Here is a 23,239-nt window from a genome sequence, read left to right on the forward strand (position 1 = left end):
TGTATTTTTTTTGTACTATATCAACTAGATTAAATACTACGCTGAACCACAGGCGAATGGAAAATATTAATCAAATAGCGTGGGCCTAAAGTGAAATAACTTAAATTCCAATTAGCTGAATGCTAAGTATCCATTTGCAGCATGATGCCTTGCAAAGATATGTTTTATATAAAAGAGCAACACAAAAAGAACTGTAAAGAGGAAAGGAAAGGGCTTCTGGTTTTTAAATATTTTCACAAAAAACATTTGAAAAGTATAGCATGAAATTATGGGAAGTCTCCTGATTTAATAGTTCGTGTAAAAACCTTTTGTTGTAATTAAAGGTGGACAAATTTTTGGATGTTTTCTCAGTCAGATTGGATTGAGAGCTTCTGTGAACAATAGTTTTCAACAGAGATGTGTGAGCCAATATCACTGGTTGATATCATTATTGCTGTTATGGCCGATAACTGATATTAATCAATATTATTTGCATCATAATAAATATTGGCAGATATAGACGTCAGTGTCATTATATCAGGGATCCATATTTTTAAGTTTCACTAAAAATTCTCAAAATAATTTAAGCCTGAGGTCGCACTGTTACTTTGCAGCAAGAAGGTCCTGGGTTCAATTTCCATCCTGGGGTCTCTGTTTGGAGCTTCTAAGTTCTCCCCATGCAAGAGTGGGAACTGAGAAAGAAACATAAGGAAAGATAGAGAGAAAGATGTCTGAGTTTAACAACACTTTTATTTTTTTTATAAATATGCATTATGACATCAGAGTTTTACACCCTAAGAAACATTCACATAAACACAAAGTTAAAAACTAACCATCCATCAACCACAGAACACACAACAGTGTTAAAACACCACTGAGAGAAAAACTCAGTGAGGTTAAAAAAAACTAGAAACATTAACAAAATCTTGAAATGTTTCTTTTTTTTTCCCTCATTGCCTGAAACTAATTACATAGTCTTATAAAATTTTATGGAGATGTCATGCCACCTTTCATACCGTGGCTTTTTATAAAATAACTGCAAACCTTTTTTCTTTTTCTTTTTCTAGCTTTATTTTTATTTTAATCACCAGTAAGTATTTTATTAGCAGGTTATCTGTCAGAGGCTACACTGTAAATATGTGTTGATGATGAACCTCATGGACCATGTTAGCATAAATGTCTACATGAGGTTCTATAAATCATTTACAGTTTTGCAGCCTGATCCGGGTTCTTTCAGAGCGGTTTTTTTTTTTCTAAAACAGAGAAGACAACATGTCTTCGTATGTGTAGGTTTTTCTTAGAGAGCCCTCTTTCCGCTCCAAACTGCTTTAGCGCGGGTGGCCAGAGGTCCGCCTGTTGCCTGGATACAGGTGAAGGATTGTAAACAAACAACACACCGCAGCGAAGCTAATTAAATGGCGGCATCATTAGCAGACAGCAGATTCAGGTGACCCTCATGAGCTCAACAACTCTCTCCGTTGCGATAGATAAAAAGATTAGACGTCTCTGTCTGACTGACTTCCCCTGCGGAATCGGACCCTGGGTGAGTTTTCACTGTCCAGCTCAATATCCTTACTTCAAGGTGTACACCACTCTAATGTTTTGGGGGGTTTTTTTGTGTGTGTGATTTTGATCTTAGAGACAGACCAAAAATGGTCCCGATGAAGCGAGAACAGAGTCACCAGATGTCCTGCTGGACCTGCTGAGGTACCCTCGCTCTCCATGGATGTACAACGACACCTGGAGCCCCCAAGCTTCAGATCTGAGGGAGCTGGCTGTGAGAGAACCGAAGCGCTTCAGCAAGGACTTCATCCTGAATTACTTCACGACGATACGAATCACTGGCAAAAATGTACGCGTTTCAAGAGATGCACAGACATATTTTACTCTGGCCTGTTCATTAGTGCAGGATGAACATTTAGATGACTGAAGGAAAAAAAATCAAATTTAATGTTTTTAATCATCGAACAAACGTTATTGTAAGGTAAGGACAACCTGAGTAGATAAACATTGGCAGCTTTCAAATAAAGAACTGGTTTTGCCGTCAGTGAGTCTGGAACATCACTGTGGGGAAATTTTAAACCAATCTTATTTGCACGATTGTTTTAATTCAACCATGATTTAGGTTGTTTTAGGTCATGCCACAGTATCTTAGCTAGATTTATGTCCAGACTTTGACTAGTCCACTCCAATTTTTGTTTTTAGCTAATCAGAGGTAGACTTGTTGTAGTTTGGGAGATTTTTCTGCTGAATCACCGAACTGTGTTTTAGCTCAAACAGATGCCCTGCTAATCATTTATAACAGTACGCGCACCTTTTAAGCACTTTATGAGCAGTTTCTGAAATTGGCCAACCGATCTGTCACCACATTCAGATTCACTTAAAATGAGTCTCTTCCTCTCCTTTACGATGCTTAGTTTGAACTTTCTTTACCATGTGAAGAAGCCATCGATTTGTTTTGACCAACAACTGAACAGGCGTACCTAATAAAGTGACCAAAGAGTGCATAGACATCAGCAGAGAGATTATGTTCTTAAATGTGAATCATTTCTGGACAGTTTTTTGTTTAATTTGTAATTATTTATTGTCCACATGAATGATAAACCTTTGTTTACACACTGTTTATAAAATTTTCATCCATCCATCCATCCATACTCATTCCCAAAGGACAATCTGCAGTGACCACATAATCTTAAATGCATATTTGGGATTATGAGAAGAAGCACCAGAATAATCAAAAGAGAAGTCAGTGCATCCATGCAGTCCTAACAACAGCTACACTGTGCAGCTCCAGCTGTATCAGAGGCACATCTACTACAAAAACCTAGATAAATACTTAAGTGTTGTTAGAATAAGATGCAGTAAAAACATCTCTGTAACTCGACCAACATTAACACTATGCATGAATTTGCTGATATGGTATGGGATTACCAAAAAATGAAACGTGCATGCAACAGTAAATGTTGGGTTCCAAGCAGACGTTGGTTTATGAGTTCATCAGGCGGAGAGGGACTAACTAACAAATAAACTTTGCCACTTTTTCTGTTTCTCTCAGGTCACGTTTATTGACGAAGGCTTGTTGAAGTTCTCAAAGCTGGAGGAACTGGTCCTGAGCGGCAACTTGATCTCAGAAATCCCTGCGAAGCATCTTCCCGACACGTTGAAGGCACGTTGAAGTGTTGCATCAGAGTGCATTGGCGCGCTGCGTTTATCAGATAAAATGATGTTTCAGTAGTTTGCACATATTAGGAAAAGTCGAGTCACGGTTAATCACGCAGAGCAGGAAACAATAAATTTTCCTCCTTCATCACCTTACATCACAATGGATTCTCCTGATGCCATCAGACGTCATGCGGTGTTACGTGCGACGTCTGAAGGTTATCGGCCCTTCAAACTGAGGGACAAAAACCTTTGCGCTCATCTAATGGCCTTGTTGCCCTTAGATGGGCGCATAAAGGCAGATGAGAGCGTAAAGGCAGATGTTGCAACACACTGAGATGACTATCTGATTGAAAGTTTGTTTTTTTTTTCCTACAGATTTTGGAGCTGCGTGCAAATCGGTTGTCTTCGCTGAGCGGCCTCGCAAGCTGCCCGCCTCCTCAGCTGCAGTACCTGGGCCTCGGATCAAACAGCCTGGGTTCCCATCAAGACGTCTGCGATCTTACAGGAAGACACTGGTTAATACATGTACACAGACACACATAGACGAAGCACATGCAGGAAGTTGTTGGGTTTTTAAAGAGGCAACACAAAAAAACCAGGTCAAAAGAAAGCTCAGTTACAACTGTGGGCTTTTTGATTGCTCATGAGGTAAGGATGTAAAGCCTTTAATGCCAGCTTGTTTCACTGCACCGTAGGTTTTTCTGATTCGACAGCAGATTTCAGAGGGAACTCCCACTGAAGCTCCAGAGACGGAAACCCTAGCGACTCTTTGATTTGCTTTCAGCAAGAGAGTTCATGTTTGTATGAAATCACTGATTATTCAGCGAGACACAGCAGATTTATTGTTTGTGTAGCTCATATTATTTCATGATTAAGCAGCAAGCAAACGTTCTAAAGCTTGTTTTTACACATATTTCTGTTTTTGTTTTGTGCGAATTTCCTTAACCTCATTCAGATTGGACAGAGAAAATCCATCAAAGTTTATTTTTTCAACCATTATTTGTTCAGGAGAAGCGCTTTTTTAGTGTTCATATATGAAAACCGAGGTGCTCTGTTAGTTTGCCCTTTTCTTAAAAATGTTAACATGCTTTTGTTAACATGGCAGAGATCCTGAAGGCCAGTACAGTTAACACACCTTTTGACTTTCGCCTTCTTCAGCTCAGTTTTCATCATCTGGTTTCTGGTAAAAACCCAGATGTTGTCATGAAAGCATTCGGGATTGATTGATCTTATTCCTGCGTGAGTTTTTTTTTGGATTTATAATTCTCCGTCACGACTGGAGGCCATGCATTCGCGACTGTAGCCTAAGCAGCGCATACACGAGAGTGATTGACAGCCCTCCTTCTGCCTCTGATTGGTTGTGTCTGGCAGGGCAGTGTATTCGTTCACATGAAAGCAGGGAGAAGGAAGAGGAGCTCAATATTTTTCACAGATTATCTGTCTCATATTATAGTTCCACAACATATTGATGGTTTTAACAAATATGTAAAAAACATATATATATATTTTAATAACCATTACATACTGCAGCTTTAATCAGCTGGTTAAGCAGAATGGCAGCAGGTTGAACAGCAGTTGAATCCCGCTGCTGCTGCTGCTTTGGGGAAACCTTCCTGACTCTTTCTGCCCGCAGGCCCCGTTTGGCGTGTTTGGACCTCAGCAACTGTAACTTCCAAGAGCAGCGACTTCTGGTAGCCACTTTAGAAACTCTCCCATGCCTCAAGACCCTGACGCTTAAGGGCAACCCCTTCACCATGACGCCGTCGTATCCAGGTTTCACTGTGGACAGCCTCCCGCGGCTCAGCTGCTTGGACTCCTCGTGGCTCACCACAGAGGAAAGGTACAACTTCTTCGGCTTGGCCAGGATAAATGGTGAGCGCATGAAATGAGGACGCCTCGTTTGGCGCAAGTGCAAACCTGTTGAGAGATCAAAGTCTCCTTTGCTGTCACAGATCTGGTGGAGGACGTGGCATCAGTCACACTGAGTCTGACCAGGCTGAGGGGAATACCAGACCCGCTGATGTATGTGGATAAGAAGGCTGTTGAGTTTCCAGTCGTCACCTACAAATACTTCGTCTCATACCAGTTCTTTAGTCGTCATACGCCGGATCATCAGGTGATTTATCCTTCCTACTCCTCAGTGTCACACACACCTTTGATTTAACGCGGTTCTAAACATGAGTAGAAAACGTAATTTCATTGGCATCTTGTTTTTATTTCTGATTTAAGGATTTCATCTGATCAGAATAATAACTCAGATATCTTAATATTTGTTGGGCCTCAAAACTCGACATTTATGGTTTTATGGAGCCTGTAATTATTGGAGCATTAGCTTATTCAATTGAGTCAAATTTCTTACTCATGTTGCTGCTGTTTGTAATTTTCTTTGTTTTATCAAAGCAGGTCTCTCTTGCAAACAAGATTTTGGGTTTCATTTAGACAATCCATATAAATATAGGTCAAATAAAAATGTAAAAAACTTTAAAATGATATTTTCCTCACACAGTCCTTTATCATATTTCTCCCAGAAAAAGAGAAACAAACAAAAAAAAATTTTCTTATTGTTTATTCTTGATTCTTTTTCTTATTTGGCTACATTTTAAAGATTTTAGTCCAATACAGCTTCATTTGAAAAGCACTTTATGTTACCGCAAGGATCAAAGTTGCTGTAAAAAGTACATAAAAACATAAAAATTGCAATTACAAAGACACAAAAACATAAAATACCAGAATATAAAACACTTTTAAATTGCATAACTAGTCAGGCAGTAAAAAACTCAAGTCAACATCTCATCTGGGGTCAAAAGTCAAAGCAAAGTAAGGAGTTATAGGAAATGATCTAAAAACAGTGATGTAGCCTGTTTGCTGAGCAGTGATAACTCACTTCATGGACAATTTACAAAGTTGCTTTGCCACTTCTTATCATAAAACAACAATTTTATCTTGATGTTGAGCCTTTACTGTTCCACAGCCGGCAGAGTTGTGTCAGATAAAAGCATGCAGTCTATTTGTCACTTAGTGACAAACTTCTATCCAAACTTTAATCGGGGTATTTTCACTCATTCCGTTTTAGTCACGGTGAATCACTTATTATTAGAAAAACACACCATAAAATCTTAACAAAACTCTTGTTTTTTTTTTTTTTTAAATCACTAAAGTTGTACTTTTAACTCCACATCAAAAGTCAAAAGTGTTTTCGACATTCACACCAATGATGACTGTAATTAAACATCTGACCAGAACTGGACTTTCCCCTTGAGAAAACACAACTTACCGTAAGTTGTAACTGCCAAACTTCATATATGAGTAAAAATTCAAAGCATAAAATGATTCTCCCTTGTTACAGTTTCAGATACTATTACAATATTTTCCAACATCTAAAACTGTCATCTTGGGTTTTAAAAACTTTGTATCAGATGATCTCTGACTCAAAAAGAGAAACAGTTACCAAGTAAAACTACGACATGAAAGGAAAGTGCATGAAAGTCAAAATACTTCATTCTTTTTCCTAAAGCTGTACACAGTTTTCCTATTTGAGGAGATGCGATCCACAGTTACGCTTCACGGCCTTTCCCGTTCTCGTCTCGTCTCGCCTGCAGGGAGAAGACGGCAACCTGGACACGTCGTCTCGCGTGACAGAGGACAACTCTGTCCGTCCAGACCCAGGATCAGATAGAAACACTGGGAAAAACGTGTCCGCCCTGGACACTGCCGACGTCCCCGCAGTCGATGCGTATGAAACTGAACAACGTGAGAACGCCGTCGTCTTTTTAGTTTTACACATTTTAGGTCTTCTGCCAGCATGCCTAGGTGGGCCCCATGTGGGGGAAAGGAGGGCTGCTATATGGGTCCCATATGGGTTTGTCCGCAGGTTCCATGATGGCCCCACATGGTTTTGCCCATTTAGGGCCACAGCCTACATGGGCCCTATATGGTGGTGGCCCGTGGACAAACCCATACGGGACCCATATATCAGCTCTCCTTTCCCCCACATGGGGCCCACCTAAGCATGCTGGCTGAAGAGGTGGCTTTAAAAACACATACAAAAAGTCGTATTAGTCAGTGAGAGATTATAAGGGTTAAAAGCCCAATGTGTTAGCGATACGTTCTGCAAAGCAGAGATGGGCTTTTGCTTTGTAAGTCTGATTTACTCAGAGGACAGACATCAGAGATGGTCCTTTATTTGTCCTCAGTTCAGCTTTCTCTGATCTGTTGAAATTGTGAGAAAAAAAAAAAAATTTCTCTCTTCAACTCTCCTTTTATTTGAAGTGTCTCTGTACGCAACACCAAAACTGCCGTGGTCCGAGTGCGCGGACTTGAATTACACGCTGGCGTACAGGATCAGCTGCCTGGGAGACCTGAAGAAATTCTTTACTCACGGACTCCATCTCAACCTAATGGAGGAAAAGGTGTGGGAAACAATATCCGCTGGGCAATTTTAGGCAGGAAAATGTCTCCCAGCTTATTTTAAGCATCTGATATTCTAGATTCTGTCGTGGCCCGCGCCCTCCGAAGAAGCCCAGCACGTCAAACCCAGTCCGACTAAAGACAAGAAAGGCAAGAGCAAAGAGAAAGTGAGTTTATTATTTCATCACCATGAAACCACACACTGTGAACAACTGGCTAGGATTCATTGATCCATTTAGTTGATCAAAATGTTGCAACCGTTAGACAACAAAGCGCACAGAACCCCACTTTGAACGATCACAAGACAAAACAGTTGCAACAGAAACATAAAAGAATAAGAAGAGAGTGAATATTGCAGGTGGAGGCAATTCTGGTTGAAAAAAAAAAATCAGAATCATTTCTGGTTAATTATTTAACCGGAAACAAATTAAAACCATTAAAGTCAGATGAGTTGGCTAATTGAAACTCCAAATAGGAATTTGGTTTTGTAAAAAGATGATGTTGCATTGAAACAGACCTGAATTCAGACCACTAGTTTGGTTAGAAAACACAAATCAAAGTTTATATATGCATAAGAGTTAATTCTTCACTTTATTTCCATGTGTTTGGAGCTCACTGATAGCGAAGCCAAGCTACTACAGCAAATAGGTGATTTATCGTCAGAGATTTATTTACTTTCTTCGAATTCATCATTATGCTTTTCCTGAGATTACTCAGCCTTTAAGTCAATTTTGGAAAACCCAGAAAATGATGTCATCGTCTTTGTAGGCTTCACAACATTTGAGAGGCACACCTATGGAGGTGTTTTAGGTGCACCTTAAAATCCCTACTTCCTTGTGTTGTGACAACGTGGGGAGGGGGGGATGAAGAAATTAGCCAAGATCCTGTTCCATGATGAGACTTGTTCACCTTCACACATCTGGTTTGACCCGGGGTACAATTTCCAAATAAATAAATGCGTCACTTTCATCTGTACCAATGACATGCAGGTGTAACCGTGTCGCGTTCTGAAGCAACACCTGAAGACATCAGATCACAAACTCTCAGTGCCACAGCAAATCTGTGGGCAGAGCTAAGAAGGGTTTGGTGAGGCTAATGGTAAAGCTGGTAAAAGCTAAGAAGATGAAGCTAAAAGTCCAAAGTTGAAGAAAGTAAAACAAACAAAAAAATTATTTAGCAGCCATATAAACGGTGGTAATTAAAGGCTGATTTTTGGGCTTTATTTCATCTAGCAGCACTTTTACTGTAGTTGCATAATTTATTTTGTGAAGCTATTAACACATCATTCAGGATATGACTAACTATTTGTTCGCATTTTTGCAGACAAGTGAACTCCTGTTTATAAAAAGAGTTGCTTTGTGAATCAGAATCGCCGTGTTGTCTAGACAGAAGAATTCAGAGAAACTATGGAAGTTTATATCAACCCTTTGATACATTGTGACGCAGTAAATATGTATCTTGTTGCAACTTTTAAGAATGTTTAGTTGATAAAACCGATGTTTTATTCTTGCAGTTTCGAGAGTTGAGATATTTTTCTTAGTGTTCTGTGTTGCTTTTGGTCAGTATAATTAACCTGTTTTATTAAAAACAACTGTAATAAGTTCGACTTTATACATGAAATGTAGTTTCTAGCAAAGCAAAAGTGCTGTTAGATGGTGTTAAAATAGAAAAACATTCACATGGCATCAAGTTTTTATTCTCTTTTTCAGGTTAAAACGCCTCCCAAAGCTAAAAACAAAAAGAAAAAAGGTCCTCCGGAGCTTGTCCACGACCCACCTATCCGAAAACTACTCAACTCGGTTCACATCCCCATGCAAAGCCTGGTCCAGGGGGGTCAAAGGGTCAGTTCTGTCTGCGACTTTGGTCCGCTGCACGTGGAGCCTCCACCAAAACAGGAGGAGGCAAGTTTACGTTGCACTGTCCATTAAACCCGTCACTGAGGCTGAACAGAAACAACGTGAATGAATTATCAGCTAAGATGGAGAACCTGGTTTACATGCAGGTTGTTTTCACTCATCTTAAGGAAACTGAAAAGAAACCGAAAGGAGACAAGAAGGACAAGACAAAGGACTGCAAGGAAGCAAAGGAGAAACAAAAAAAACACACCGAACCTCAGAAAAGTCCAAAAGGTAAATATGAGTAAAAGTTACTCTGCGTCATTTAGGACGTTTGCTCAGGACGCCACCTGCTCTCTTTCTGCACCCCAGGAAAGGGGAAAGACGCAAAGAAACGCGACATGGATGAGCACACGGTCCCGCCCGTCCCGGTCCCGCCGGTACCGGTGACTGTGGAGCTGAGTGTGGAGCTGGAGAAGTGGAAGTCGGTGTCTGACGCTTTTCATTCCGCAACGCCTGTAGAAAACGGCTAAATCGCAGAGCCGAAGTCGACACGAAAGTATTCATGAAAAAACATGAATGTGTTCTTCAAGCCATGAGAACTTTATTTTAGCGGCATGAAATTAAATGCACAGCTGACCAAATTTACACAGCAGTATTTTCTCAGTATGGTGTAAAAAAAACCCCAAACATCTACATCCATTTCCCTGCAGGAAGAAGCCAGACTTTCTTGTAAACTTCAGCAGTGAGACCAACCTGCTGGAGGGTAAAACCTTCACTTTCTTCTCTTTGTTTTACAGCTCGTATAATTTTCTAATGATTGCATCCACCTTCCTGTCACCAACTCTGCAGCTTCCAAGTCCCTGCAGAAGAAAAGCATCCAGACAGCATGATGCTGCCTTCACCGTGCATCACCATGGTGATGTGCAGAGTAGACTTTTGTTTCTCTAATCCTTTGACAGGATCATATTTTTTCACAAGTTCACCGTTTCCACATCATCATCAGTTTAGATGAATGTCTTGTTTGCATCCGAGCCATAATTTATTCTTTAACGATTTGAAATATCCAGACTTTAACAATCTTTTATGACCCAACTCATCTGCCGTCTCTAATGTTCACAAACAGAAACGCTGGACTGACGGATTAAATTACACACAGAAGAACTTTTCTGGAAATTACTGGTTCCACTGAATTTTATTGAGGGGCATCAGAAGTAAGAAGGCTGAAACTTGAGGCACACTTTAATTTGTGAATTTTTAAAAACACTTCCTTGCACCTCATCGCCGAACCCGTCTGAAAACATTTACAAGGCTCTGCACTGCAAAAAAAGGAAAAACAAGAAAAGAAAGAAAAACACATAACCTTACCAAGTATTTTTGGTCTAGTTTTTAATATAAATATCTTGGTTCTGTCTTATTTCAGGTGTACCGACTAATACGTAACTTTCCAGCACAAAATAAGCATTTAAGTCAATAATTTCTTAATATTGATGAAAAATGACTAACACACTGGCAGATAGCACCTTTTCATCAGCATTAAGGAATTGTTGAGTTAATCTCATTTTTCTTGCTGAAAAGCTATTAGTAAGTTAGTTTTGTCCCATTTCGAGTGTACTAAGATATTTGCACTAGAAACTAGACCAAACATATTTGGTAAGGCTTTGAAGCTTGCACCTCGTTTTGGCTTCAATGTACCACAAATCTACAGATGTCTAGTAGAAATTAACATAAATTATGATTACTGTTCATGACTGCATGCAGACACTTTATTCATCCATAAATTTTATTTTCATACAGATATTTAAAACTTATCAAAACATGTCAAAGTATTCATTGATGCAAAAGGAAATCAGCTTCATTAATTAGAAACTTCCTGAAAAGGCCATAATAACAGGAATCAAAGGTTTACAGTAGGTGAGAATCTTAATAAATTTCCCAGCATCCATTTCAAAAGGACCATAGAAAGTTAAACCGATTGGAGCCAAAGAGCTCCGGGTTTCACCGCTCCAGACTGTCCCCGTCATACAGTTACATTATTAAACCTTTTAAAGAGTACACACTTTCCAGGCATAAAAAAATAAACTATAACTCTTCGATTTTTTTTTTTTTTGTTGTTGCTCAAAACTGTTTTCAATCAAGTATTTTACAGTTTCAAATACACAGTTTAATATACTATATTATCTCTGTAGCCCCTGACAATCTGTGCAAACAGCGGTCGGATACTGATAAATTAGCTAAACTGAAGGCTCACCGCGCTCCCCATCACCCTTTCAGAACCAGGATGCTAAACATCCAGAGTCGGTCCCACTTACGAACGGCTGCCACTTTCTGTAACTTCTGGGATGCCTTAACTTTTGGGAAACATGCCGAGAACCGTTCTTCTACAAGGCAAGTGTGGACAGCAAATATGCTTGGCAAAAACAAGCATGAGAGATACACACAAGCTGAGACCCGGAAAAGAATGGCGCGACCAAAGATGTGCAAATGTATTGATTGTGCGAACGGCGGTTTTAGGAAGGCTTTAGAAGGTCTGGTCGTCGGTGCAGGACGCGGTCCAGTGGCCGAAGACCTCGCAGGTCTCGCAGTATGGCCGCTCTTCACCCTTACTGCCGTGGTAGGTGGTGTGAGGAGGGGAGTCGGGCATCTGCTCCTGTAGGGGGCAGTCTTCCGTCTCGTGGAGATCAAAGCAGTCGCAAATGTCGCAGAACTTCCTCGGAGGAGGTTTCTTCTTTTCTGGCTGCTTATCGTAACTGCAGGAGGAAATAAAGGCACCTCTCTTGAGCTTCAGTCAAAGGCAAAAGTAAATACGGATAGTCTGCTTTGACTAGGACTTACTCATTATCCAGTTCGCTTGGACTATTCCCATTGAGGGCAGCGGCTGCCATTTTCTCCAGTTTGTCTTTGAGCTCTTCATTCTTCCTCTGGAGGTCGACAATAACTGAATTCAAGAACTCAACCTGCAGGGAAAAGAAACCCGGAGCATCATTTCTGCCTCGTGTAAAACAAAACCAGAACAAGCCTTCTTACCAGGGTTTCTGTAGGCTTCAGCAACATGAATTTAACGTGTTTTAAATCCATTTTAAGAACATTATTATTTACATTTGAAACTCAAAGTAACACATGAGAAAGACTTAACAGCTGAAGCAACGTGGGCTCTGATGAGACTTAATCTGTTTTTAGACAAAACTTTGACTACATTTAATAAAGAGACGGTGAATAAAAAGATGTATATCTGAAAGTATGTTTGAATGTGAACAATGATTTATTATAATTTGAAGTCATTTTAAAGTTATATTTTCATATTTCTATTCCTGCCACCAACTATATGTGCTGTTATTTTAACGTGTAGATCAGGGATGTCAAACTTTAATTTTGGGCCACGTGCCATAGATTGTACCGCTGCCTCAGTTTATACGCCCAGACTTAAACGTGAACAAACTTAAAACAGACTCTGTTTATATTAACTCTTTTCTTTCTACTTCATTCATTTTTCATTTAAGGATGCATCACGGATGTGGTGTTAACTGGAACACTGATCGTTATATTTGCTTAATTATGGAAGTTGTCAAAATGTAAAGTTCATTGCTTGCTTCATGGCGACTATCGAGTTTTTATGGCGTAAAAAGAAAACTTTGAACTGCCTTGTTCCTGAAATGTGCTGTAGAAATAAACTTAACTTTAAAAGTAAATGGGAGCATTTAGGTTCTGAATCGACTAGTTTTTTTTTGTTTTGTTTTTTTTTGTTTTACACAAAACCAAGCTTCCCACAGTAACTGCTTTTCACCGTTTCACAATGAAGCTGAACTTTCTCGTAGCATCTTGTCAATTTTACCAAGCATAAAAAAAAACCCACCCACATTCATCCAGGATTGCATAGATATCTTGAATATTAGCCGTGTGTCACCACATCCCCTCTAATGATCAAGGTGGTGATTTTCTGCTTTGAGTTGTCAGCTCAAGATAAATCAACGTTTGTACTGAGTCACTGGGAGTGTAAGAAAAATCTCCCAGTCTGAGTGTTTCAACGAGAAACCAATCTGATATCTACGGTACCCTTTCAGATGTTTTTACTTGGGATGTAATTAGGGCCTGATTAAGTACTGATGAAACAAGCGTGATCGATCTTTAGGTGACACGACACAACTAAATTGGGGTTTAAGTGAATGGAAGCCACAGTGAGAAGCATGCACAGATGGAGATGATGAGAAACTTGAACAAACCGCTTCCTGATGGAGGTGTAGCAATGCCAACATCAGAAAAAGCACAGAAGAGGCAGATTTAAAGAGAAAAAGATAAGAAAAGAAAAAAAAGGTAATCAAAATCGGCAGCGGCCCCAGACTCTGACAGACATCACACTTACATCATCGCAGACACAGATAGTTCAGGGTGACTTAGGACCATAAACGGACGAGGGGAGGGGAAGCTGACATGCTGATGAAGTGAGGCTACGGGACGTTTATGCAGAATTAATCTGTGGAAACTTAGATGATCACGTCAGAAAGATCTACACCTCTGTCTAAATAAATTAGAATGCTGAAAAGTGAATTTATTACTTCAGGAATTCAATTCAAAACTTGAACCGATTTGTTACCCACAATGCTAAAGTTCACGTATTTATTTCTGTGAATTTTGAAGATTCTGGCTTACAGCGAATGAAAACCCAAAAGTCAGTTTCTCTGTATTTTACAATATTCCCAAACATCACTAATTACAATAATAATTAATAAAGACATAATTAATGGAGAAATGTTATGTTCCACACAAAATGGCTAACTTGTTTGTTCAGCCGACAGTCATCGACTCATCACACCCACACGGAGGGTAAACTACTGAAGATTGTTGCTGAAAAAGGTTTTCCTCACGCATCATAAATGATGAAAGTTAAGTGGGAAGACAAAGTTTGGTTGTAAAAGGTTCACAAGTAGCATGGACTACTGGTTCTACTAGAGTAGAGGTCTTCAACTCCAGGCCTCGAGCGCCGCTGTCCTACAACTTTTACACATCTAGAGGTTGGATGATATCGGACCTCGAGGCTTGGAGCTGGAGACCCCCGCTTCAGAGGATGGGGAAGCAAAACCTCAATCAGGGATTTGGAGGAAACTAGGCTGTGACTAGAGTCCGAACTCAAAGGGCCAGTGTAAGCAGAAGTACCCAGTGTGCAGGAGATGGACTACTTTAAGTGGCAAGACTCTCCTTTACCAGAGACAACGTCAGGAGGATCTTACCTGGGCTAAGGAGTTAACGCTCTAGATTAGGTACAACGGCTTCTCTACAGATGATGATACAACTGCTTCGAGTCCAGTGCGACGTTTCTACAGTCAGTGATGGGTTGTTAGGTCGTCTACTGGTGCTGGTCCACTGTGTTTCATCAGGATCACAGTCAACACAGCCCTCTCTCTACCAGGGGGGATTCTACAGCACTCCATACTTCCTTTAACTAAGAAACTATATAGAGATGCTGATTTCATTTTCCAACAGGACTTGGCAGAATCCCACACAGCTAAAGGTACAAAAAGCCGGTCCAATCACCATAGATACAAGATCAAACATGGTCCCAGGATTGTACTTTGTTTTTTTCTTCTTACTTGTTTGTGCACAATCTTGGCCAATAAAGCTCTTTGTGATGATGTTGCTGTGCTGGACTGGCCTGGAAACACTTCTGACTTGAACCCCACACAGAACATTTACGGGACGTGGTGAAGAGGAAGATGAGACGGACCAGAGAAACTAAAGGCCACTACTGAAGCAACCTGAGGCCACCCAAGCAGAGCTACAAGGCAGATCACATTCATGCCGTGTTGATGCAGTAATTCATGCAAAAGGAGAGCCGAACAAGTATTGAGTGTCTATGAAAAAACACGACAGAAAGTGAAATTTTGGTTTTCTTTAAGTCAGACATTATCCTGCTTGTTTCAAGTCCTTCCCTGGTTGAACAGAGTGGACTTGCTGAAGACGTAATTCAGTCATTTTAATCAGCTGCGCTTAGGGACGCATGCAAAACCTGCAGGACTCTGATGCGACACTCCTAATCCAAATTATAGACTGGAAAATTTCAAGGCTTCAAATATATCCATGTGTGTGTAATGACCGTCTTCAATTTAGAATATGCTTGAACGTTATTTGACAGACATGCCCTTCTGTAACTTAAAACATTTTATTGCAGTACCAGTTCTCACCAAGCTACGAAGACTGAAGCAGTATGAATTAGTATTTAAGAAGTTAGTACACACTGATGCAGGAGGAATGTTCTTTTATTCAGGATTAGTGAGACTGCCAGACCTGACTCTCTGCAGTCTCCTTATCTTCTCTCAGTTGGTCCAAAACCGCATCTCCTGAAAACAGAAGGAAGTCAGAGCCATGTCTTTTCTAATCACTGAGCTGGAAGCCGTGTTCGCTTCGGTTGTTTGAAATGCCGCCGTACCCGAGGTCAGGTTGAGATCAGGCCTGGCAGCGAGGTCCTTCTCCAGTCTCTTTACGTGATCCTGTAGATTAGCTTTATCCCGCTCCAAAGTCTCAATTGTATTCTGGAGCGTCTTAATAGAGGCACTTTCTTCCCGCACTGCAACCAACTGTAAAGAAAACAAGATAATCGTTTCAATATAATTTAACACACGCTGGACAAATGTTACCATTTATCAATTCATCCACCAAATTTCACTTTCAGATGAGAAGGAGCTGCAAAAAAACAAAAAACAAAACAATGAATAATAATGCCAATGATTCAATAATGCCATCATTTATGGAGTTCATATATGAGATGTCAATCTCCAAGCGAAAGTTTAAACGAGCTTTTAGAGAAAAGAAACATTACAGATGTAAATCTGATTCTGCGAAGACGATAAAACGTGTCAGCACTGACAGAGGTTTCCAGATAGTCATCTTCAAAGTCATGAGGAGGAGGATTGTAAACACATAAAAATGAAAGCAGGTCATTATTTGACCCAGAAGTGATATCCTGTCAGAAGTGTCTCTTGAAGGACTGGTGGGTCTGGTTTTTGCTGTAGAAAGGAAATGACGCTAAAAGCTTCATATAGGATTCAACAGATTGAAAAAGCAGGTCTTGATAAAAGTCAAAAATGCTAATGATGTGGGATAAAGTCAAATGTCAGATTTCTTCCTTACCTCACGCTTCAGTTTCTCCACCTGCTGGTCCTTTTCTGCAACTAAGGCACTGTTTTTATGAATGGACTGCTGGAGGGCGGCCTTCTCTCCACTCAGCTGCTCCCTCAGAGCGTTTTCACTGTTGAACACAGAGTATCCACTAAATGTCAGAGAAACAAAAACTCTGCTTAACATTTCTAGATAACCTTTAATGTGAGTTGATGGCAAATACTTCAATAGCAAACGGGCTTTAAAAATGGAGACCTTCCGAGACAAAATACAGAAGGATGGAGGAGAGGTAGGTCATGAAAGACGGACAAGGAGGCAAAGAAGAAAAGAAAGCAAACCAGGCAAGACACAGAATAAAGGTAGGAGTTGTGGAAGAAAGGAGAGACAGAAAGGAGAAAGACGCAACGTGGAAGAAAGGACGCAAGACATCCCTGTGTCTTGTCTTGTGGGAAGGACAGACTGAAGAGGAGGCAAGGAAGGCAGGAAAGAAGGACGCATAGCAGAGTAACAACAAACAGAAAAAGGAGATGAAGGAGGAAGAGAAAACACAAGGAAGAAAAGGACATTTACAAATGGAAATGAGAATGAAGCCTGGCAATCTGAAAATTTCCCACACTCCAATCCAAGTTTCTTTTCAAACACTCCCAGATCGGAGAGAACCGTGAAAATTTGTTATGCAAAGAGAAAAAGCCTCCAATTTCAAAGCAATTACTACTCAGCCAGGACTTTGGCATAAAACAGACATTTAACAAATCTGGAAAAAATGTTTTGCATTTCTGAATTTAATAATGAATCTTAGAACAAAGAATGAGACACAGAGCATGTCTGCCAGGCAGCTGAGGTCAAACATGTCAACAGATTTTTCTTATGCGGTGACTGCAGACAAGTCATGATATCAGAAAGCATCAAGTACCTGAAGACATTATTTGGCAGGCTTTGAAGGGAAAGTAGTGTGATAAATCAGCCATTTATTCAAGGACAATATATATTATTAAATGCCAAATCTCATGGAACCATGCAAGCTTTAACAAAAAAAACAAAACAAAAACATCTTAAAAGATACAATATGTACATTGTGTGATTATCTGACAACGCTGGAGCGACAAAAACATTTTTAGTTTACCTTTGTTTCAACTCTTCCAACTCTTTCTTGAGTTTTGAGTGCTCATCAGTTAGCTTTGGGGGGGAAAAAAACATACACGTTTAAAAACGCTGAATTGACTTCAACTGTTACATATAAACGCAGCACAACAACGATATTGATGCCAGTACCAGTGACCCTCACCGTCCCCAGAGCTCCCTGGTCTTTGTGATTGTTCGCCAGCTCCTGAGACAGCCTTTTGTTTTCCTCTTGAAGACTCTGCAGAGTCTGCGACGTCACAGATGCCGCTTCTTTAAGCTCCTCACTTATGAAACGTAAAATGATGAAATTACTGTCAGGTTGACAATATATGTTCAAACCATAAATAATGTGGTAAAGTACGATGGATTTAAAATCACTTCCATCTTGGAAAATTCACACAATCCAAGATGAGTGTACTCACACTTCCTGGCAAAGACTCTTCAGCCTCTGTGTTTCTGTGCAAAGCTGCTCTTTGGATGTGTTCAGGTCTTCTTGATACTTTAAATTCCCTTTTCTCAATGTTTCCAGCTAAAACAAGAAAAGATATGTCAATAACAAGAAGTCTAAAGCTAAAAGATCATTTCACTGAACTCTTCCTCATGCCGCCCGTCTCTGTTGAGTCCCCACCTCAATGTGGCAGAGGTTTTCAGTCCTTATGATCCTGAGGGCCAAGCTGCTCAGAGCTTTGTTTTAATCTCCCATGGCATGTTCCATGGTCGTTCACTTCTCCAGTCTACATGCGTTTTGTGGATCTGGAAAAGGCTTAGGAATGTGTCCCAAAGGTATTCTGTGTTTGTCGAGTTGGACTCTGTCAGGACTGCCTCCTCTCACTGATCCGGTTTGTTTTGTTCATGGACAATACCTCAAGTTTTGGTCTTGAAAATAAGAGTCGGGGTTGAAAAGCTCAGGGTCATTGTTTGTTGCAGATGATGTTGGGTTTTTCCAAGCCATTACCTTCACAGCATGCACTGAGGTGGTTTGCAGTCGAGTGTCAAGCAGCTGGGATGAGAGTCAGCTCCTCTAAGTCTAACAGTTCTTAACCAGAAAGAGATCAACTGTTCTCTCTCTGAAGTGTGATTAAAGTAAATTTCTAAAATTTTCTTTTACTTTAGAATGGTGATTACAAACATTTACTATTAACCATATTCAGCATGTGGATTCTAATACAAAATACATTCTACAGTTGAAAAACTTACAAGGATTTTTAATCCAAATATTTTTTTTTATTACCTCAAAAATCTAAAATCAAGTCTTAAACATTTAGAAAGTTTCAAAGTACCTCTGAAAACTCAGATACAAAAAAAAAAGCAAGTTCATCTCTGAACTACTGCATCGCTGGCGTTCCTTCTGACCCAACCAGTCTCTCACCTGAGTCTGGATTTCGTCCTTGGAGCGCTGCAGTTCCTCCACCAACGACTGAGCTTCGTTCTTTTCCTTCAGCAAAGCTTCCTTCTCCTTTACGAGCTTCTCGAGAGCGTCAGCGGCGTTACCAGAAGCCTAAGCGGTGGGATTAAGACACTTAGTGAGATGAGCAGCTTTACATAAAACCAGCAAACTGACATTAAAGCTAAAGAATCTCATTCTTGTGTGATCTGAGGGTTGGAAACCACGTACAAGAGCATGTTTTTATAATACAATTATTTCAATTTAATAAGTAGTAAATTAACAACATGCTTTTCTATTGAGACACTTTATCACCGATTAACAGACTGACACTTTAAAACGTGTATTAGAACGTTGTATTTTTCGAAGCTCTTGTTGACAATTACCACCACAATTACTGCAACCTGTGGCCTCAGAACGGAGACTGAAAAAATTTGCGAATGCTTCCTGCTCGTCAAAGGAAGCATTAGACCAGCCTCTTTGGATTAATACATCCAATAAACGGCATCAAATGGTTGGCTGCAACAAGGCGTTCAAAGTCCAACTAAAATTAAATTAGCCTACCATTAGCTCACGTTATAAGTCCACAGGCAAAAGCTGGGAGCTAAGGGTAGTAAACAGAGGTTAGTAAATGGAGGATGAAAGTTAAGACGTGAAATTAAAAGGGAGACAAACTAGCAAGCATGCAATGTGAAGGCGGCAAAGCCCCAGCACCACTAGAATTAGTACTGGAGGAGAAATACCTCAAGCTGCTTAGAAATAGCGTTTTTTAGTTGCGACTCGAGCTCCCTGACTTGCTGGGCGGCTTCATCCCTCTCAGCCTGCAGGGCGTCCTTCTGAGCCGACAGCTGCGTAACGCTGGAGGATATTTCTTCTTTCACCACGGCAGACGCAGACGCCTCCTCGAGAGCATTCCTGTACCGTTTTTCCAAGTTTATTGTCTCAGTTTTTTGGGCCTGGAGTTCAGTCTGTAGCTGTTCGTTGCTTGCTTCCAAACACTCCACCTTTTTAAGAAGCTCCGACTGTTCGGCGAGTAAGGTTTCTTTCTTGGCGCAAAGAGAAGAAGTTTCCCGCTTCAGTTCAGACTGGCTAGCTAAAAGCTCTTCCTTCACCGATGTCAGCAGAGTCATCCGTTTGTCCATTTCCTCAAGCCTAGTTGCCAGCTGTTCCCTATCTTGACCCAACTGATGGTTTTCTTGCTCTCGCTGTTTTAATTGTTCTTTTAGAGATTCCATTTCTGCCTTAAAAGACTTATTTTGTTCATCAGCATTCTTGCGGTGAAAAGATATATCTTTGTTTTCCTGCATTACTTTGGACAAAGTGTTCTGAAGTTCTTCAATTTGCTTAGACAAACCATCTTTGTCAGCTTTTGCTTTAGTGACTTCACAGTTTTCAGCTTGTAGAGTCGTCTCAAGCAGGTCCTTCGCCTCCGACAGAGATGTCATCTGTTTTTTTAACTCCTGGACTTCCTGCAGCAGAACTTGGTTCTCCTTCTGGAAAGAATGGACTTTCTGCTCAGCTTCGGTCTGCAGAGACTGAAGATGATGATGGTCCTTTTTAAGGTTATCTACCTGTTGAGAAAGCTCCAAGTTGGACTTCTCAAACTCCGCTTTTACTTTATTATGATCAGCGACAAGTTCAATTTTCGTCTTTTCCAGAATTTCAACATCAGAGCAATGTTTCCGCAGTTCATTCTGTAGGTCAGTCTTTTCTCGTTCCAGAGTGGTGATCTTGGCTTCCAGCTCATCTTTTTGATGCTTAGTTTCTTCAAGCTTTGTTTCCAGATGACTCTTCTGTTGAAGGAGGTCAGCATTGGTTCTGCTATAACCATCCAACTGGCTCCTAGTTGTGCGATTATCACCAGCGAGCTTCTCACGCTCCACAGAAAGAGTCTCCTTCTCAGATAAGGCCTTGGTATACTTCCCTTCCAACTCTCCCTTCTCCTCCTCCAAACGCTCAAAATCCGTCTTCTGCTGCTCAAGAGCTGAATCCAGGCTCATCTTTTCTTTACGCAAGTTGTGAAGTGTCATCTCCATTTCAGAGTTCTGTAAACGCAATGCTTGTTTCTCCTGCTCAAAAGACGATGATGCCTCGTTATATTTTTCGTGAGAAAGGGACAACTGTTCTGTCAGGACATGGAGCTTCTCCTTCAGCTCTTGCAGCTCTCTGAAAAGGTCGTCTTTCTCACTAGACACCTTCCTCTGGGATGCAAGCAGGTCTTCTTTTTCCTGCAACAGGGTAAGCCTTTCAGAATCTGTCACTTGACTGTTTGTCTTGAACTCTTCAAGCATCTGGGCCAAACTGGCTTTAGAGGCTTTCAGCTCTTCACATTCACGAATTTGACTCTCCAAGTCTTTCTTGGTTTGGCCGAGTTTGTTTTGGAGCTCCTCCTTCTCCGTCTCTTGGTTCTTTTTCTCCAGAGCAGCAGCGCCGACTTCAGACGATAACTCGGCTTTCTCATTTGTCAGGGTTTCTACCAGAGACTGGAGCTGCACATTCTTCATCTTAAGGTCTTCTTTTTCCAAATTCAATGACTTCACTTTTTCCTGCAGCTCAGCATTTCTAGCGTCAAGAGACTTCCGAGCATTTTTTGCAGAATCTTGCTCCAATATCAGATCGTGTCTCTCACAGGTGAATTTTGACTCCTTTTCCTTGAGGTCCTCTTCCAGCCGGCTCTTCTCTTTGCAAACATTTTGATAATCCTCAAGCAGCTGCTTCCTTTTAGACTCGGTTTGCTGGACGTCCAACTGATGCTTCAAGACAGAGTCATTCATCTCAGCATTTTCTCTTTGAAGCTCCTTAATTTGAGTCAAATATTCACCTTTACCACGATGCAGTTCTTTTTTTTCGGCCTCTGCTTCCTGCAGCAGGTGTTTGAGATTCTCCAGTTCCTTCTTCAGTGAAGTCCTCTCTTCATCCAATTGCTTGGTACTGGTCTGTAGTTCCTCTTGAAGTTTTGAGAGTTTATCAATAGTTGCCAGGAGCTCTTCATTCTGCACTGAAACCTCCTTGCAACTAATCTCAGTGACGGAAAGTTTATTTTGCAACTCAGAAAGCCGCCTCTCCAGATTGCCTCTCTCAGCTTTATGATCTTCACTTTGCTTAAACATGTTTTCCAGATCAAGACTCTGCTTATCCAGTTTTTTTGACATATTGTCAACATCATGCTTGTAGGAGTCAAGCTCAGCAGAAAGCCGCTGGAAAAATAAAAGGTGAAAAAAAAAAAGAGGGGGGGATATACACACAGGGCAATGCATGAATAAATACAAAATAAACCATCTAGTCATGGATACAAGTGATATGCAAATGGAAAGGTTAAGCCTCAGAAGCATAAAAATCAGAAAGGGGGTCACACCAAAGCTTTCAACCACAAACTGTGGAGGCAGAAAATTTTCACATCGACTAAGAAACCTTTTCGATAACAATGGCATTAATACAAATAAAGGTAATTAATAACATAAAAGGCGTGTAGATTGCCAGGGTGTTACGACTAATGGCGGCATGTATACAATGCACTTATACAGTATTACAACAGAAAATAATTTGAGTAACACCATATTTTTTTTTCTATTAAGAAAATTAAATTGCCAAATTTCTGTAATTCTTGTGTCTTAAATGTCTAATAACACCATTACAGGCTTGTCTATTAATTATCAAACTTTATGTGTGTTTTTGTTCAAACCCACATATGAGAAAATATTTGACATGAAGAGAAATGCGGCGCCATTTGTCTTCACACAAGTGAAAATTTTCCACAGAAAAAGCAGGGTAAAAGGAAATCCCAAAAATAATCCCTTCACAAAAAGTAAACAAGCCCCCCTGTAACTTATAGCTGACTCATCCCTTTAAAGCCCACTCCCTCACATGCAAGAGACTTGGGAAACTCAGTGTAAAGATTTATTTTGCGTCTTGTCAACATGCTGGTGCTGTAATGGTGTGGGGCAGATTTTGTTCTTGTGCTTTTAGCCCCACAGCACCAACTGGGCATTGTGTTATCGCCACAGTCTGCCTGAGTATCGTCATTCACTGGAGGGTCCTGATGTGTTAATGCTGACTGACATCTACAAGCTTGTTGAATCTGTGCCATTAAGAATTATGGTAGTTCTGAAGGTCAAAAGGGTTCCAACCCACTACTGACAAGGTGCCTCCAAGTGGCAATGAGTGGTAGTTGTCATAGCTTATCGAGTCGAGAGTAATGCAAAAAAAAAAAAAAAAAAGATATAAGATAACGTGACAAGGA

At 40.5% G+C, this 23,239-nt stretch overlaps 2 protein-coding genes across 9 annotated transcripts in view; one reads left to right on the top strand and one right to left on the bottom strand.

Moving 5' to 3' along the window:
* The first annotated feature begins 634 nt into the window (after positions 1-634).
* Positions 635-10,027, top strand: LOC106928533 (leucine-rich repeat-containing protein 43). Its single transcript, XM_015004845.2, has 12 exons — positions 635-1,522; positions 1,619-1,831; positions 3,035-3,145; positions 3,517-3,656; positions 4,775-5,013; positions 5,094-5,257; positions 6,741-6,891; positions 7,411-7,550; positions 7,629-7,715; positions 9,258-9,449; positions 9,572-9,677; positions 9,756-10,027. Exons 1-12 carry the CDS (start codon positions 1,436-1,438, stop codon positions 9,914-9,916), a joined length of 1,791 nt encoding a protein of 596 aa, XP_014860331.2. The 5' UTR covers positions 635-1,435; the 3' UTR covers positions 9,917-10,027.
* Positions 10,028-10,559: 532 nt separating this feature from the next.
* clip1a (CAP-GLY domain containing linker protein 1a) overlaps positions 10,560-23,239 on the bottom strand; it is a 28,935-nt gene continuing 16,255 nt past the window's right edge. For 7 of the 8 annotated variants that reach the window (XM_088008844.1, XM_088008837.1, XM_088008839.1 and 4 more), the window contains 10 exons: positions 19,743-22,196; positions 18,985-19,113; positions 18,038-18,144; positions 17,779-17,899; positions 17,617-17,669; positions 16,506-16,623; positions 15,805-15,952; positions 15,663-15,715; positions 12,219-12,340; positions 10,560-12,133 (listed from right to left, as the gene is read on the bottom strand). In XM_088008844.1, coding sequence (XP_087864970.1) covers positions 11,905-12,133; positions 12,219-12,340; positions 15,663-15,715; positions 15,805-15,952; positions 16,506-16,623; positions 17,617-17,669; positions 17,779-17,899; positions 18,038-18,144; positions 18,985-19,113; positions 19,743-22,196 — 3,534 coding nt within the window. In that variant the 3' untranslated portion in view covers positions 10,560-11,904. The remainder of the gene's footprint in view (positions 12,134-12,218; positions 12,341-15,662; positions 15,716-15,804; positions 15,953-16,505; positions 16,624-17,616; positions 17,670-17,778; positions 17,900-18,037; positions 18,145-18,984; positions 19,114-19,742; positions 22,197-23,239) is intronic. The other variant, XM_088008845.1, reaches the window with a different exon arrangement.

The sequence above is a fragment of the Poecilia mexicana genome, unplaced genomic scaffold, assembly GCF_051168715.1.
Source record: "Poecilia mexicana isolate PSO_F unplaced genomic scaffold, ASM5116871v1 scaffold_9, whole genome shotgun sequence".
Lineage (NCBI taxonomy): Eukaryota > Metazoa > Chordata > Actinopteri > Cyprinodontiformes > Poeciliidae > Poecilia > Poecilia mexicana.